Here is a 17,463-nt window from a genome sequence, read left to right as displayed (position 1 = left end):
ATATATATATATATATATATATATATATATATATATATATATATATATATATATGTATGTATATATGCATATACATATAATTCTAGTATAAAATTAATCCTCATAAATTGAGATATTATAGTAACCGATTCGATATCGACGGCATTCTTATGTTTACGATGAAGCATAGAGAATAAACACAAGATAATTAAATGAAAAATAAAGAAACTAAATCGATTAAGGAACTGACTTTAGGAGATATAAAGAGGGTTCAGAGGAAATTCGCGGTATATTAAATAGCTTTTTTCCAGAGATAAAGTTTCTGAAAAGAAACGTTTCTTGACCACAAGAGCATCGCTCTTGTTACGATAAATGTTTCTATTTCCTAAATCCAGTAAAAAATGGATTCCTCAAATTGCAACGCATCTTAAAATTCCTATAAGATAATTTGTATATTATAATATATGCTCGAGTTGGTTCCACCAGCGCAATTAATCTAAAAGAAAGGAAATAAGAATATAAAGATTATTAAAGAGATTTAATCGACGAGTCTAAATTGTTGTCCACTAATCAATGAGCTGCATCGCCTTGACCGGATTCTTTGTCTTGAAAAATGCATCGCTATCTATAAAGAAAAACAATATTGCTGGATGTATATTGGAAGAACTATTGATTTGCGTCACACAGTCTTCGTATCAGGTTCAGTATTCCACACGTATATCACGCTGATACCTATCAATCATAAATGTCAAAGACCACCGGTATCTTTGAGAAACAGTGTTGTGCCTTCGTGACTATAAGCTATTACATCATGATGGACGGCGCACAAATGCTGAAATAATTCGATTAACCAATAAAAAGAAAATTGAGTAGCGACTTTGGAAGAGCTTTTCGCGAAACATGAGCATCTCTTCGAAATGTCGTTACTCGACTCCAATCCGTCGACGTTTTCATGTGGCGTTTTTTGTACGTGTGTACGACTCACCATGTCAGTTCCCAGATCGATGCAGAGGATGGTGACGGTACCCAGCGGCAGAGGAATATCGCAGAGGATAAACGCCAGGAAAGGCGAGATTTCGGGTATGTTCGAAGTCAAAGTGTAGGCGATAGATTTCTTCAGGTTGTCGAAGATCAAGCGACCCTCTTCCACGCCTGTCACAATCGAGGCAAAGTTGTCATCAAGTAGGATCATGTCGGCCGCTTGCTTGGAGACGTCCGAACCGGCGATGCCCATAGCGACACCAATGTCGGCCTTCTTCAGAGCGGGCGAGTCATTCACACCGTCACCTGTGAATAAATTGAACGTGTAAATGCTTCAACGCCGGACTGTCAATTGCGAATAATTATACGACACTGCGCGAACATAATTATTACATTATAATTATATAATTATCATGTCGCGACAATTATCAGTTAATTTAATTATGAAAGATCTTTCAATGCGCTATAACTGAATTGTTTCTTCGTAATGCGTTGCAAAGTAAAACATTTTATTGCTACAACTTACCAGTTACAGCGACAATAGCGCCCATCCGCTGGCAGCCTTCGACAATGATGAGCTTTTGCTGAGGCGAGGTACGGGCGAACACAATTTCGGTGTGGTACCTGAGAATCTCGTCCAATTGGTCGGAGTTTAGTTCCCTGAGTTCGGTTCCGTGGATGACCGCGGCTTTAGCCTCGCGAGGATTTACTTCGGATACCGGGATATTTAACCGTTGCGCAATATCCTCAATAGTCTCATTACCTGGTATGAAAATAATAATGTTAATGTATTTGCAAAAGCAACAATTAAAATCTGAACAAAAGATTACTCAATGCTGTTTGAAAATTTATTCGACTTAAATTGAATATAACAATCAGTTGACAATTATCTAATCAATTTTTAATAATTTCTGTGTAATAATATTGGAGAAATATATTGTCAAATTCGATTTATCTAACTCTCTTTTTGTAGAAATACTACACAAAATTTGAGAAAAATGACCGACAAAATTTAATAAATTTCGTTTAAATCTGCTAAAGAGAAAATGCTAAAGAGAAACACTGTTACTATCGTATTGCTATCATTAAAGACAAACAGAATAGTTATAAAATATACGCTGTCAATTAAATAGCTGGACACGTTATTGCGTCGCATCCTTTTTACAACGCAAACTTAGCATATCTTCCAATAAAACCGCCCCAAGTTCCACGTGTAAATAGGATCGTCATAAATCTTAAGCGCGGCCTATTATCTGAAATTACGTCTCATTAAGAGATTAAACTCATAAAAGCATCATAATCGAGAGCGACGAACGAGGTCTCGGAGATACTACAGCCGGTATCTAATCTCAAACGTCATCTGACAGCTGTTATCGCGGTTAAGCGTATCGATAGAATCGTGTTAAATGTATGTATACCTTCAGAGATGATACCGACAGATTTGGCAATGGCTTTGGCAGTGATCGGATGGTCACCGGTAACCATGATGACCTTGATGCCGGCGGAACGGCACTTGGCGACCGCATCGGGCACCGCTGCCCGCGGCGGATCGATCATAGACATCAGGCCCACAAAGCGGAGCCCCTCGACCGGGAAGTTGGGATCGTCGGAGTTGAACTTGAAGCCGATCGGGAACTTGTCGGACGGCAGTATGTAGTCACAGAAGCCAAGTACTCGTTCACCGAGTCCACCCAATTCCAGATACGCGTTATTGAATGCCTCTTTCATCTCCTCGTCAAGAACCTGCGATAATATGGATAAATGTAGAAAAGTGAAAAGATAGAAAGATATAAAGTGCTTTCCAGCAACGGAATACAACATATACTGTGTGACACAGTGTTACACAGTGTCAACTTGTAGCTGGAACGCAGCTTTTTACACTTAATCGCCAGAGTGCAGGACAGTGAATTTACATAGCTTTATCAAAGTTTTATAAGTTTTTTTTAAAATCTACCTCCTATCGGAATACCACTCTGTAGAAAAAAAAATGATACCAAACGTAAAAATGTGGATATCCATAAAGTGATACAACAAAACGACAACACAATCGGACACCGTATTTTAGCTGGATGCGGTTGTGTCGTAATTGGAAAGCACTGGGTCGTAAACTGTGTTACACAGTGTCGCCTGTGTTGCTGGAAAATACCCATAATCTACTACAAGTTACCTTCTCTTTGCCGCCGATAAATATAGTCGAGCACCTGTCCAGAATCCTTTCGGGTGCACCCTTCATCACCAAGAGATACCTGGTATCGTTTGGATCGTCCGATTCATGGACAGACACCTGATACTTGTTAGTGGAATTGAAAGGAATCTCGCAGACCTTCTTGTTACGTTTCCTAATCCCCATGACATCACCCAACGCAAGTTCCATGCACTTGAGCAGCGCAGCCTCGGAGGCGTCACCGTTCACCTCTCGTTTCAGAATCGGTTCGCCATCCTGACCCGGTTTAAACTCGGCTCGATTGCACAAGGTCGCAATCTTGGCTAGCGCTTTGAATCCTGGACTGGTACGATCGTATTGCAAGCCGGACTGATCCTCCGTGGTGTCGGCATCGATAATCTGATTGTCGAACCACATGTGCGCCACCGTCATACGATTCTGCGTGAGAGTTCCCGTCTTATCCGAGCAGATGGTCGAGGTTGAACCCAGGGTCTCTACGGCCTCGAGATTCTTCACCAGGCAGTTCTTCGAGGCCATTCGCTTGGCGGTCAGAGTGAGGCACACGGTCACGGTAGCGAGGAGACCCTCCGGGACATTCGCGACGATAATACCGATTAGGAAGATAACGGCGTCGAGCCAATGATAACCCAAAATAAAGGCTATGACGAAGAATGTGACGCCGAGGAAGACGGCGACACCGGTAATAAGATGTATAAAGTGGTGTATCTCCTTGGCGATCGGCGTTTCACCGGTATCCAGGCCGGACGCGAGACCCGCGATCCTTCCCATCACCGTTTGATCGCCGCAGCAGATCACCACACCCTTGGCCGTGCCTTCCACCGCATTCGTCGAGAAGAACGCGAGATTCTTCGTTTCGAGCGGATTCTCGTTCGTGAACTCGGGCGACCTCGATTGCGGCTCGGACTCACCCGTCAGCGAGCTGTTGTCCACCTTGAATCCGCGTGTCTCGATGACCCTGATGTCGGCCGGTATCCGATCGCCGAACTTGACGTCGACGACGTCGCCGAGCACGAGATCCTCCGCCCGCAGGGTGAGCTTCTCACCCTCCCGGATCACGGTGGCGAATTGCGGCACCATGTTCTTGAACGACTCCATGATCTTGCTCGACTTGCTCTCCTGGTAGTACGAGAATATACCCGTCACTATCACGACCGCCGCGAGGACGACGCCCAGGTAGAGATTGTCGTCGTTCGGGTCCTCGCTGGTCGTGGCCTGAATTGAGTACGCGATGAAGCAGAGAATCGCACCGATCCACAATAGGAGGGCGAAACCGCCGAACAGATTTTTGCAGAACTTCACCCATTCCGGGGTCTGCTTCGGCGGCGTTAGGGCGTTCGGCCCATCCCTCTCCAGGTTCTCCTTTGCTTTCGCGTGGCTGAGGCCCTGTTGCGTTACATTTTGCATATATTATTAACAAATCCTTTTTCCTACTGAATATTATATTAATATTATCTTTTTCTCTCTCCCTTGTGCTCTTCTCCCTGCACTACGCCATTATTTATAAATCGCTTATTTAAATAAAGCCATATACTTTTTCGAAAGGAGATTATCATCTTCGCGCTTTTTTGACGTTACTTACGTTTTCGGGGTGCGTCTGAAATCTTTGATACAGTTCCTCGGGTGAGATTTTGTGGAAGTCAATGTCCAACTCCTGCTTCAGGTCATCTAGGTTGTCCCCCCTCCGCTTTGGGTTCTTCCGCCGCGACTGTTAACGGAAACAGACAGAAAGAGAATGCGTTATCGAAACACGTTGGTGATCATTTCGGATTCGCGTCGATCTATCGACGCTGCGTATAGGACCCACAACCTTTAATATATCTATAATTATACAAAGCCCCAAAGCCCAACACCGGCGCGTTGATCGGAATGTGCTCCGATAGCTGATTGAAGTAGAAGAAGATTGAAGTAGTAGAAGATTATCGAAGCGCGTCGAATTACAAGATTGAAACTCTTCGACGAAGGAGGACAGGCTTTTGTAGCAGAAGATATCGATTGCAACGACAAGAACGATCGAACGAAGGAACGAAGTGAACCGTGAGTTGTAATGATATCTCCGTATATACCGTAAAACGAGATAGGATTGCACTAGAATGGGAGGAATGTTTCGCGCGCGAACGTCATCGGCGACATCAGCGAAATAATTGATGAGTAATCAAAATTCACGGCAAACTATGATAAAACACGTAGATTATTATTCAGCGATTTCTTTTTCTTTGTCTTTTCTCTTGCATCGCAAAGTACAATAGATTTAGTGCAATCTTATCTCATTCCACATCAAACTATTGAAAAGAATACGAAACCGTCTTCTTAAAAGAATGCGAAAATGTTTCTGCTCGTCGTGTAATTAAAACGCGTGATTAAGACGTTGTCGCAATCGAAGCCTGAGCAAGCAGAATTCTTTCAACATGCGTTACGATATCAAAACGAGAGCACGACGCCATAAGTGATAAGGATCCGGAAGTGATAGTGAAGGAACAAAGAAAATGTCTCCTTCCAAGAATTTATCGTTGAAGCATAGTTAATAAAGAGCAGCGTTACGACTAGAATAGAGGTTGGTTGCCTCGTGAAGAAATGATTGAATTACAAGATCATTATAAAGAAAGCGATAAGAAGTAGAAAAGGAGATAGAGAGGAAAGAGAAGACAAAGAAGAGAGATTAAAAAGAAAAACAGAACGAAAGCGAGAGAAACGTTTCCGTTTATTCTGTTCGATGGTCAGAAGAAGAAGAAGAAGAAGAGTACAGAGATCCAGATCCGGAAATATATATAAATTATGTAGAAATCGTGCGCGGACGTAGAGTCTGCACCTCTGAATATACCTTATACATCCCATCTGCGGTTTTGTTGTCGTCACGAATGTTGGGTAACGTGGCGACCCTGTACGAGTCTGAGCGGCCATGCTGTAAAAAAATGGGCGAATAAAAAAATCATAAATATAAATCATGCGGGCGATACAAACAGTCAAAATAAATAAATATATGCATATGGTAGATAAATATATGCATATGACAAAATGGTCTTGAAAATAATAATATGCATGTAAGAGTTCTTCGCGTGTGTGTCTGTATCTCTCGCATAAATGAGATGCTCGCTCCTCCTGAGAATCGAGAGTGCATCTCTAGGGCCGAATAAGCAAATCGACAGCTGGATACGCGAATTACCTACATCACACCTAAATCTTTCCATTCCAAATTTTAGATTTAAATGTCACTTTGAGAGCAGACGGCTGTTACTCGGATATCGCCGATATGAATGAACCAGAGTTTTCCCACAACAGCTCGCGGTCGTATCGGTCGCAATTGCGACCTTCTCATGAAAGAGAGAGACACGTGGCTAACGCGTATTTGACACGTGACGTCGCGATGAGAGAGAGAGAGAGAGAGAGAGAGAGAGAGAGAGAGAGAGAGAGAGAGAGAGAGAGAGAGAGAGAGAGAGAGAGAGAGAGAGAGAGAGAGCGAGAGAAAAAGAAAGAGAGAAAAAGAAAGAGAGAAAGAGAGAAAGAGAGAAAAAGAGCAGAAGCCCGATTTTCAAGAGCGACCTCGGCGCGACCGCGTTTGGATAACGACCGCTTCCGGTAGTGTGTGCCGGTTCAATGGAGACACGCTCGCCAGCGTGTCCACTATGCCTCAATGCTCAATGGTAATCAGGTCCCGTAATCGCGATTACGAGAACCGACCCACGCGACGTGTTGTACAGTCGCGATCAACGGCGAAACCTTCATCTTTTCATCTCCGCAAAAATAACATTATTTCCGCATTTTCAAGTAAAAAAAATACTCCGAGATAAAATAGTCTGTTTCACATTGCACGAGAGCTCGGAGGAAAGATTTTTTTTTTTTTATACATTATTATGAGTTTATTAGATTCTTATATTCGTGTGATTCCCCCCGTATGTCTAATCAATGTAATATACATTTGTGAGATCAATCAAAATATAAGATGAGTAAAAATGATTAAAAGAAAGAGTAGAAAAAAAGTAGGTAAATTAATAATTAACCGATTAAATTGAACATATGTATGTATGTACATGGTTGATTCTCGTCCATACGTTACTTTTGCACGGCTATATATTTTCCCAAGAATGTTAAGTGACGAATTAGCAACACGTGTAGTTTATTGTACAGAGATATCCTTCGACGCCTATCGTCGGCCATGAAAACCGACAATATTCTCACATACGTACCGGATGGATTAACTGACGAAACGCGAGACTCGTGACGCGCTTTACACGCGTGCAATTGCTGCACGCGGTCGTTAATTTTGTCACGGCGGCTCGTTACGGCCGGCGATTAGATTAAAGACCAACGAGTCGTCAAATCGACGATTACCATCGTAAAAAAAAAGAAAAGAAAAGAAAAAATCCAACTTTGACTTTGCGCGTTACATGTCCATCACCGGTTTACCGCTGACGTGTATATGTAAAATGTAAACGATCAATTTCACGGGTATTACATTATACCTTTGGTCCATCGTCGCTCGCTCACCTCGTCATTGAGGAAGTCACGATTATGCAATTTGGTCACATATACGCACCTCGTCTGATTGTCCATACGATTATACGTACAATTCCGCGTCTGCCCCCTGTCCGCACTCCCCCCTCCCCCGTTTGCGCAAATTTTTCATCGGCGAAATCCGAGATAAACGGAGGAAATTTTCTCATCTCGAAAATTATAATAATCTAAATTTAATATTCTTAATTCAACGACTTCTTGCTACAAAATTTTTCTCGCTTTTTAGAGGGTTCTTGGAGGATTATTTTTATTAAAATAAAAATTTCTCTAATTATTTTAATTACTTGGCATCGGACCAAGGAAATTTTGTGTTCTGAGAAATTAATTTTCCTCGAAACTGATTATTAAATTTAATATTTTTCCATATATTTTATAATAGAGATTAATGAATAAAAGACTAATTTGTGGATTAATTTTCTCGAGGCTTTTAAATATTGATATATGAATGTCATACCGAGAAATATATCCTCTCTCGTAGAGTTTATTAACACATAATATAAAGTACAAACGTACGTGTACGCCCCCGCAGGATGAACGCGATTTCGACCTTATGCAAATTTGCGCGGGTCGCTATCATTCGCGAGTCGAGTTAACAGACGGCTGAAAGCGGAAGTGGTCGAGCTTTGGCGGCGGAAAGCTCGACGTCGGGTCTCGATTAGATCACTTTCTGGGATCGCGTTCGTTATACAGCCTTCGTAACCGCACATCGGTTTCGATACCTCGAAGCCAGCCAACAAACAAAGTAGCAAAACAACTAGGTGATGATAAATTATAAAAAAATCTCTTGAAACGCAAATTATATTTGGTATCGCAATCCAATCCAATATATCTAATTATTATAATCTATAATTATATTCCTTTTCCTAAAAAAAATTATAACTTTGTCTACAGAATTTGGTGAATTAATATTCCGCATATACGAAATTTTTCCATCATCGTTCAAAAGATAAATATTTTTCTTAAAATAAAAAAATTTACATTTTAAAATTTCATAATTATTATATAATGTACATGTAACTTGAAAATAAAAAAAAATTTAACATTCAAGTATGTAAAAAATTTGTAAATTATTTTTGCACGTAGAATAAAATTGATTAAAAAATTGAATATTCAATAAATTCTAAAATGCGACTTTTTTTATTTAAAAAAATTCAGTTAATTAAATGAAAGGTCACACACATTCGTCTTGCTCACCCCTAGTCTTTTCTTCAGTTAGACAGAAATGGAATAGAATTGTTGAAATTGATTCGGAAGGGAAAGGAGAGCACGATATATTTCTTTTAAAGCCACGAGCGAGGGAGGCATTGACTTGAGTCATTAAGGATTAACTTTCAACGATCGCGTCGCGACGCCGGCGGCGACGTCGGCGTCGGCGTCGACGGCAATCGCGACGACGCGGCGATAGCGGCGCCGCATGCGGGTCGACGTCGCGTGTCGTCGCCAGGGTCGGCTCTGGAACGCATCGGAACCCTCCCTCGGAGGATTCTCGTTCGATTAATTTCGCGACGAAAGGCTTATCAATTCTATCAACGCGAGAGTAATCGATCGAATGCACATCAATCGCGTCTACGTAATCGATTATGTCATCAGATAAATATTGAATCAAATTAAGCTTTCTCTTTAAAAGCTTCATCTTCGACCTCGATCCTCTCAACTAGTCTGTCTGTTTCTTTCTCTCTTTATTACGGGGTGGATGTTTAAATCTCCTGCTACTAAAGCCTAAACTTTCCGAGAGTCTTCGCGGCGCGATTTAAAGGGCGGTGCATTATATGTATTTGCCAGCTGAGCCAGAGTGCGGCGATGGTACCGTACCATTCGGGCCATAACCGGATGATAATTTCCATGGGCTATCCTCTCCGTCCCTCTCTTTCGTTCCCACGTTTCGCTCTTTCGTTCCACTTTCCCCGTTTCTCCCTACCCAACCCGTCGTCTTTTTCTCTCCCTCTCCCTCTTTCCTCTCACTTTATCACTCTCTTTCTCTCTCTCTCTCTCTGGCGTTTCTCACCGATTCGGCTCTATTTCTCTCGGGCCGCGGGTCGATGATGGCGACACGGAATCATCGGTGGAAACGCGCATGCGACCTACGACCTAGCCACCTCTAACGAGCGCCTCCCGACTGTCACGGATCAATACCCAACTGGGGCACTACCGACTACTGTCCTCTCTCCCTTTCTCGTTCGCGTCTCGTCTCGTCTCGTCTCGTCTCTCGTCTTCGCACGGAACGCCTTAATAACGTGCATATGCACGTTAACACGCCGTGTCTCCTCGTACGCGGGAGAGAGAGACAATCGGAATTGTTCTCTTCGCCATTTGGCGCCGCATCAATGAAATATAGCGGGTAGTCGTATCGAAATCAATTATCGATATTCGGTATCGAGAGAGAGAGAAAGTGTCGATGCTTGATACCAAATTTGCCAAATTTACTGAAAATTTTATTAATATATATAATATTTTTTATACATGTATGTATATAAAGGAGAGAGTAATAAATGATTGGCAATGTTTGCTATGCGTTGTGTAACCGTGCACCGGCAAATAAACTTTATTGTGCTGGATGTTGTCTGTTGAATTCTTATTTATGATCCGAATCGAGGAAGTACGCGGAGTACAGCTAATCTTTTCTCAAATCGACTCATCTATATATAGTTGCTATTTAATATATCTCTGTTACGTATCGAAATAACAAGCCGATATTAATTCGCTCTCTATATGAAAAATTGATCGATACTGATTATTTTGAGATGCATCTCTCAAATTTTTTTAAAATAAATTTTTTATGATCTATGAAAGCCTATTATAAAAATTTCCTATCCATACTTCTTTATCCTATAGCAGAAAAATTGTAAACGTGATGTATATTGTATATGAAAGAAATTAACCGTGTGAGAAAAACGTTAATTAAATATATAAAACATAGAGAATTTTATCTTAAATATTTAAAAAATGTAGCAAAAAAAAGATTAATGGAAAAAATAGTAGTACAATGGTATAGAAAGATTCTAAAGAGAGAAAGGAAGAAACGGGAGTTTATATCGATCGTATGTACATACATATAAACGATATAATCCTAGACCGGATCATCAAGAGGCTCCGGTTATAATGCGAAATGTACATTTAAAAATAGCCGGACTTGGCAAATACTTTGCACCTTGTTGGATCTCATCGCCGGCGGGATCGAACGCGCTAAACTCTCCTTCTGGCCAAAAGTGAAAATGCCGTTTGTAAAATATACAAATGGTAAATCGCGCGCGCGCGTGCGACATTGAATCGCAAAAGGCAATTTCGTAAACGGGACAAGACTAAATTATTTATGAGAGAGACACACACGCGCGCGCGGGACTTTGCCGATCGATATTATTCAGCTCGCGTATATATTGTGTGGCCGCGATATATATCGTAAATAATTTAGATCCGTCGAAAATATCGCGAGAGATCGCCATCTAAAGAGAGAAAAAAGTAACAATATATTTTCATATACACACATGCGTATGTAAAGCGTGCTTTGGTGGAGGTTTGGCAACACGTGTCAAAGACATTCGCGCGTGACTACAGCCTATCGGGAGAGTGGACGCGATATCTGGGCATCAAAATTCTTAGTCCGTTAGATGGTCCCTTTGAGACCAAGTTAATATGATCAAGTCCGCAGTTAACATGATAAACTGCGCGTTGCGTGTTTCGAATTACCAGATAAAGGCAATAATCGATCGAGATTCGTTGACATCCGACTTGAAAAGGCTATAAGATCGACTAGAAGCGATACTCGATTCTCGAATAAACTATTAATTCGTCGACGGGCGTTTCGTTCGCGTCCAACAACTCGCACACCCCCTCAGCTAGACGTCTTCCACATAGATACGAAGATACGGATGAGCCATTTGTCAGGCGGTCGATATTCGGCCGTGTCGTTTCAGAACGCGAATACCACCACGTTGACGTGCAACTGGCTGGCTGGCTGGCTGGCTGACTGGCTGACTGGCTGACTGGCCTTGCACGCACCCTCACGCATTACTCACTACTCTCGCAACTGCCAGGAGAGGAGAGATCTGCGCGCGTGACGTCACGCGGAGTGCGTGGCACAGGACGTTTTACGAATTGGGTCAAGAGGGAGAGATTGGTCATTTAACTCGAGCACGCTACGTACCCCCCTCCCCCTCTTCTCGTGTATATCGAACATGCCTTGTCGGGCAAACTAATTTTTTCTCGTTTCTCTCTCTCTCTCTCTCTCTCTCTCTCTCTCTCTCTCTCTCTCTCTCGGGTGCATCTCGCACCTACTTCCGCGAGAAACCTAAAAGTATTTTTTGACAACATTTCGCCAATTTAAAATTTTCAATAATGTCCAATTTTATTTTAGCAAGTATATTTTAATTATGTATAATTTTAATTTATTAATTAACGAGTGGAAAAAGTACTTGAATTTTAAACTTTTATGTCACGTTTTCTCGATCCTTTTTACATTTATTAATAAGCGCCTTTATATCGCGAAATTATCCCGGAAGGAATAAATTTTTTTCAAGCATCTGTCAAGATGTTTATCCAATCAAGCTGTTTATCTGTTTTCCTCGCCATCCCTTCGTGTCTTCGAAGATTAAATATTTCCGCCGAATAACAATTCCGCGACGTAATTAAAGGCGTAGCGAGCAATTTAAAATAATATACTCGGCAATCGAAACCACGCGATTGGTGTTACGCAAAAATTAAATAATTCTCCGAATATAATAGCTTCGAGTAAATTAAGTTTGAAACGCAAAGATTTTTTTTCTCTCCCTCGCCTCTTCAACGTGTCATCTTTTATTTCTGTCACTTTATCTCTATTTTATGTAACGTTATTCAATTAGATACACCTGAGAAACATAAATTACCCGTTTTAATTTCCCGATTGCTATTTGCACAAAGTTTTTGCGTCGTTTACCTTGAAGAAATCGAATCGCGTGACTCGTCGGAGCGCGAGTTTTATCGACCAAATGTCTTTGCGATTCACGTGTGCGTCGAGGATTCGTTACGAGTGTAATTAGAATTTCTAATTTTTTTCTTCTTTTTTTATTTATCGCGAAGGAAGACTGGAAATTAAATTATTGCGGAAGAAGCTGGAATCGTTAAACGGACTCGAGTCTAAAAAGGGACAAAGTTTGAGGAAATAGCCGTGTGGACGAAGTACACTTATAGGTGCTATCTAATGATAACTGATGGACTTAAAAAAAAACGTTCAGATAAAAACTCCCTCGGGAGATTCCACTCAATGTACGTAATGCTCTCAAGTGCAAGTAAAAATATGAGATCATTTACGTAATTAGTGGTGTTTTTATAGAGAAAAGTGTTCATCTTTTTTTTTTAATGACGTGTAATTTCTAAAGGATATGAATGATAATTATATATACATGTTTCAAGAAGCATGAACAATTTTTTAAATCGTCTCTAAAAAAATTTTGATAAAACTAATATTAATGAATATTAATAATTAATAAATTTTTCGCACAATTTTCAGATCAATCAATGATTAAAGAAAGTCATCTGCAGACGCATTTATTCATTTGTGTTATAAGAAGACATATTTTTTAAATACTTGATAAGTTCAGATCTTTTTCGTTTCAATTATCTCATTCCTATTTAAAAAAGGTACCTATTTACACGAAGATTTGTGTCATCGCAACCTACATTTTCGCTCTCTTCGAGATTCAATCTCATTCTAGATTAAACTTTGCGAGTTTATTTTTTCGATTATCGCGATTCCATTATTCTACCATCTGGCGAGTCGGGCAAATTACTAATGGATTATTCGATATAGACTATGCGCGAAGCGCAGAAAGCTCGGATATATATTAAAGGACATGTCAAAGAAAATATTGAAGAAATCCGCGCACTCTCCCCCGAATCAAGAGATATCAAACATTAAAATCCGTTCATCAGATTTCGAGATTACAGACACGCGAAAGTTGCTCATTCGCATTTGGCTAAGACACACCCTTTTTTTCCTATGCCCATGATATTTACAGTCAAAAGTCACGATTTTTGATTCGAAGGATTACGTCCCCGTGAAAGTGCAAAGAAACTTTACGAAGATGCGCATCTATCGATACTCGTTTTCGCGGCGAGCGAGCGCGCGAGAGGGTTCCGTGATTAAAATTGGATTTTCGTCTATTCTCGTCCGGCCGTCCCTGAAAGTCTTTCAGACATTGAACGTATTTATGTCATAGCCGGTTGAGGTTCTCCCCCTTCCCCCGCATCCTTTTTTGCGCGCGCGTGCATCGTCATCTGGCGCTTTTTCACCGGAGGCGGAACGACCAAATAATACACACGCTCAATTCGTCAATAAATATTACGTGCCAAACAAAGAGAAGACCAAGTTCCGTACACATAACGTCGTTGTCGTCGTGTTGTTGAAGCCACGTGGCGTTTTTGTGTTACTTTACGGCTTTTTATTAATTTTTATTAATATCGAAACTTATCAAAGACTTTTGCAATTTTTTTCCTTAATATACTTTAGACGAAGATGTTTTACTTCGTGAGCAAAAAAAAATATAGAGATCGCTTAAATATCTACTAGTAATATTAAAAATGATTTCTTTTTTTATAAGACATTGATATAACAGAAATTATTAGCAATATTAATATTTAATATATATTTTAAAAAATTATTCTTTAGAAGTAAGCATCCTTATGAAATATTATAGCTAGTGATTTCTGTTACATAAATGTCTTGTAAGAAAAAAAAAAAATAATTTTTATTGCTGAATATTATACGTTATTTCCAGAATATGAACTCAATTACTTCAATTGTCTTGAAAATCATCGCGCGCAGATTTGTGGAGAGAAGAGAATTAGCATAACGTACGCGAGCGCATAATTAATAATACATATATAAACTCGTTCAAACGAGAGATGAAGAAATGTGTACATTTTCTCGGTGCATCTTCTCTAATGCATTTACACGGATGTAGTGTGCAACGATTTTACGCGATTACATACATACGTTATGCAAATAGCATTTTGGAATATCTTCCTCATAGAGGAGAAATTTTGCAATTTACACGGATCGCGTGTATCGGCGTGTCATGGAAGTCTGCGCAATACAATTTTCCCGGTAATGACCGGCACACGCGATCGAGTTAGCGCGCTTATTGACACAGCGGCGGTTTTAACAAGCGATCAGCAAGCGTGCGAATCGGTTTTTCTTCTTTGCCTTGACACTCTTGCGGCGACACTTTAAACGTGTCCGCGTTGAGAGAATTTGTCATCGTAATCGATTATCGACGAAGATTAAAAGAAAAGAAAAGACTTTCCCTATATGGAAAAAAAAGCGCCACGCCCTTGAATCGTTTTCGTCTTTCGTATTGAAAGAAAGAGAAGAAACCACTTTATATAAATTATTACCATTGTAAATATTCTAGCTTCCATTTAATTCATTCTTGTTTTTCTTATCCTCAGTTTTTTAAAGAATAATATAGCATCGTGCAGATTTTTTTTTCTCGCAAAAACAGGGACAATCACATATAATGGAATAACGAGAATTTTCCGCGCTCACCTATTCAATCATTCAATCTACGATCTAAATCGAAGGATCTATAATACTCATGGATCTATGTCGAAGGTAGAACGTGCGCGAAAAAAAATAATATAAAAATGCAATGCATGTGCAATACTTTCAATCGGTTTACTTAAATATTCATTCGTCGCATGCGAGAATTTCTGTCAAAGATGCAAGTCGATTTCTCGAATCGAAATAAAAAATCAAATCAAATTCAGAAAAACTAAAGCTATACACAAAAGTTATCCACAAAGTTAAACTTATTTCAAAAATAAATATATTTAGAATGTAGAATTAAAACTTTGATCCAATTTCTTTTTAATTTTTTATAAAAATGTTTTATTTCTAAAAAATATTTTTTTAAATATATTTAAAAATTATTACTATCAATTCCTGTTACATAAAAGTATGAATCGTTATCGTAGCAAAACAAAGCCGTCGTTATTTAAAAATTTTTGATAATGGAAACGAAAATGGAATCTAAATCAAGTTTTGTAGAAAAATTGCACACTATTATATATTTGATTAAAAATTATATTTGCATCTCTCACATATATATACTTGCATTTCGATATAAACTTGCTTATTCATTTATTCATTCATTTGTTGGATAGAGGAAAAGGTCGATATACGGCGGAGAAGGAGTGCTGATGTGTGCGTATACATGCGCGCAATCGCTGTTTTTTTCTTTTTCCATACGACACCGGTACGCGACCGGTTCGTGCCAGTTCATTTTGGTTTCGAGATCGAGTCAGGTTCGTGGTAAAATAGAGGGAAAGAGAGAATCGCGCATAATTCCGCGGACGCGAGGCAAGCATCGAGAAGGAGAACGCAAAGACTGTCGCTGAGCATCGCGCATCCGAGATTAAAGCTACATCTCCTTGTCATTTGCAATGAAAAAGTGACATTCCGTGGATCAAAATGAAAAAAAAAGAAAATCACGAAAACATCACGTCTTTATGGAGAAAATGAAAAACCATTTGGTTTTATATCGAAGAGAAGAGAAATACTTTCGAAAAAAGATACTTTCTTTACAAGATAAATATTTGATCAAGAAGTTTCCTCTCAAATATAAACAATTATAAAGAGGAAAATTTTGGTTTGGATGTACAAAGAAAAAGAGAGAGAATGATCAATCCAATTTGTCATTTTTTAAAAATAATCATTCAAATTGAAAACAGATTCTATAGCGATCACATAGACTCATAGATATCGCCTTTGTGTGTAACCATATTATTATAAACATTTATAAACATGATTTATCCAACATGAGGATAATATCATAAAAGAAAGTTTGGAAACTTGGGAAACCAATCTATAATTTTTTTGAAGAGTATTATTTTATATAAGAGTGAACCCCCTGTCGGAAATTCCTCACTATACTCTTCATTAGAGTCCACTTTTGAGTACCTCATGACATATTATTTCACTTTGTCTATTTAGTGGGGTATCGATCGGGGGGCTCACGGCTTTTTGCGCTGCGTGCATCAGTATGTAGATTCCACATTATAATTTATTGTATTAAATTTACTGAAGAAGGTCCAAAGAAAGGACCGAAACGTTTAGGTTTAATAAATTTGTTATTCCAACAAGTTTGTTTTTAGTATTTGCGTACCTACACCCTACGCGTGGCTCCATATAGCCTCCTTCTGAATTTGTAATTTATCAATGCAGTGAGCCTACATTGTTGACTTATTATTTTATATACTTATGAAAGATCGATCATGGCATGAACGCGTGTTCCACATTCCGGCTCTTGCTAAAGTTCATAGTTCGATATGAGCTTGACAAGTTCCACTTTTCGTATTTCCAAGTATTACAAGAGCATAATGCATATATGCAAATAAATCTTTTGTTACCATTGCAAAACAGTTTTGCTGACTTTATATATCAGTGTTGTTGTTCGCGTATCACGTCACAAGTCCAATGAAATTTCGTAGAGTTATTTTTAATTTAAATAAAAGAATTTAAAATGAATTTTTCATTTTCAACTTTGTCTCCAAGTATCCCTACACATTTTCCTGATTACTTCTCTGACCCAATATATGGGCTACAGTCACTCGAGGACAACTACAAATGTCTTAAACGAAAGTCCTCGAAAAAGCAATTAAATCGAATGGATCACAATCGGATTTACAGCGGGATTTGGAAGAATAAAGAATGATCAGCTTAATCTATCTTCAGCTTGAATCCTATCCTTATTCTCAATATTAAAAAATAAAAGTTAAGATAATTGTTAATTAATATTAACACAATTTTACTCGGAAAAAAAATATAGAGAATTCCT

General features: G+C 39.3%; 1 protein-coding gene across 7 annotated transcripts in view; it reads right to left on the bottom strand.

Moving 5' to 3' along the window:
* The window catches only part of Atpalpha (sodium/potassium-transporting ATPase subunit alpha), a 68,886-nt gene that overhangs the window by 15,814 nt on the left and 35,609 nt on the right, over positions 1-17,463 (bottom strand). For 4 of the 7 annotated variants that reach the window (XM_083032477.1, XM_083032476.1, XM_083032478.1 and 1 more), the window contains exons 2-7: positions 5,964-6,044; positions 4,725-4,850; positions 3,128-4,528; positions 2,379-2,703; positions 1,487-1,723; positions 965-1,266 (exon numbers count right to left, since the gene is read on the bottom strand). In XM_083032477.1, the coding sequence (XP_082888603.1) occupies positions 965-1,266; positions 1,487-1,723; positions 2,379-2,703; positions 3,128-4,528; positions 4,725-4,850; positions 5,964-6,044 (2,472 nt within the window). The remainder of the gene's footprint in view (positions 1-964; positions 1,267-1,486; positions 1,724-2,378; positions 2,704-3,127; positions 4,529-4,724; positions 4,851-5,963; positions 6,045-17,463) is intronic. The other 3 variants (XM_083032480.1, XM_083032481.1, XM_083032482.1) reach the window with 1 other exon arrangement.

This window comes from Prenolepis imparis, unplaced genomic scaffold (genome assembly GCF_030444845.1).
Source record: "Prenolepis imparis isolate NDT839.2.m4 unplaced genomic scaffold, iyPreImpa1.0 SCAF_2, whole genome shotgun sequence".
In the NCBI taxonomy this organism is placed as follows: domain Eukaryota; kingdom Metazoa; phylum Arthropoda; class Insecta; order Hymenoptera; family Formicidae; genus Prenolepis; species Prenolepis imparis.
Note: the sequence above shows the minus strand (reverse complement) of the source record. Positions and strands in the feature narration are given on the sequence as shown.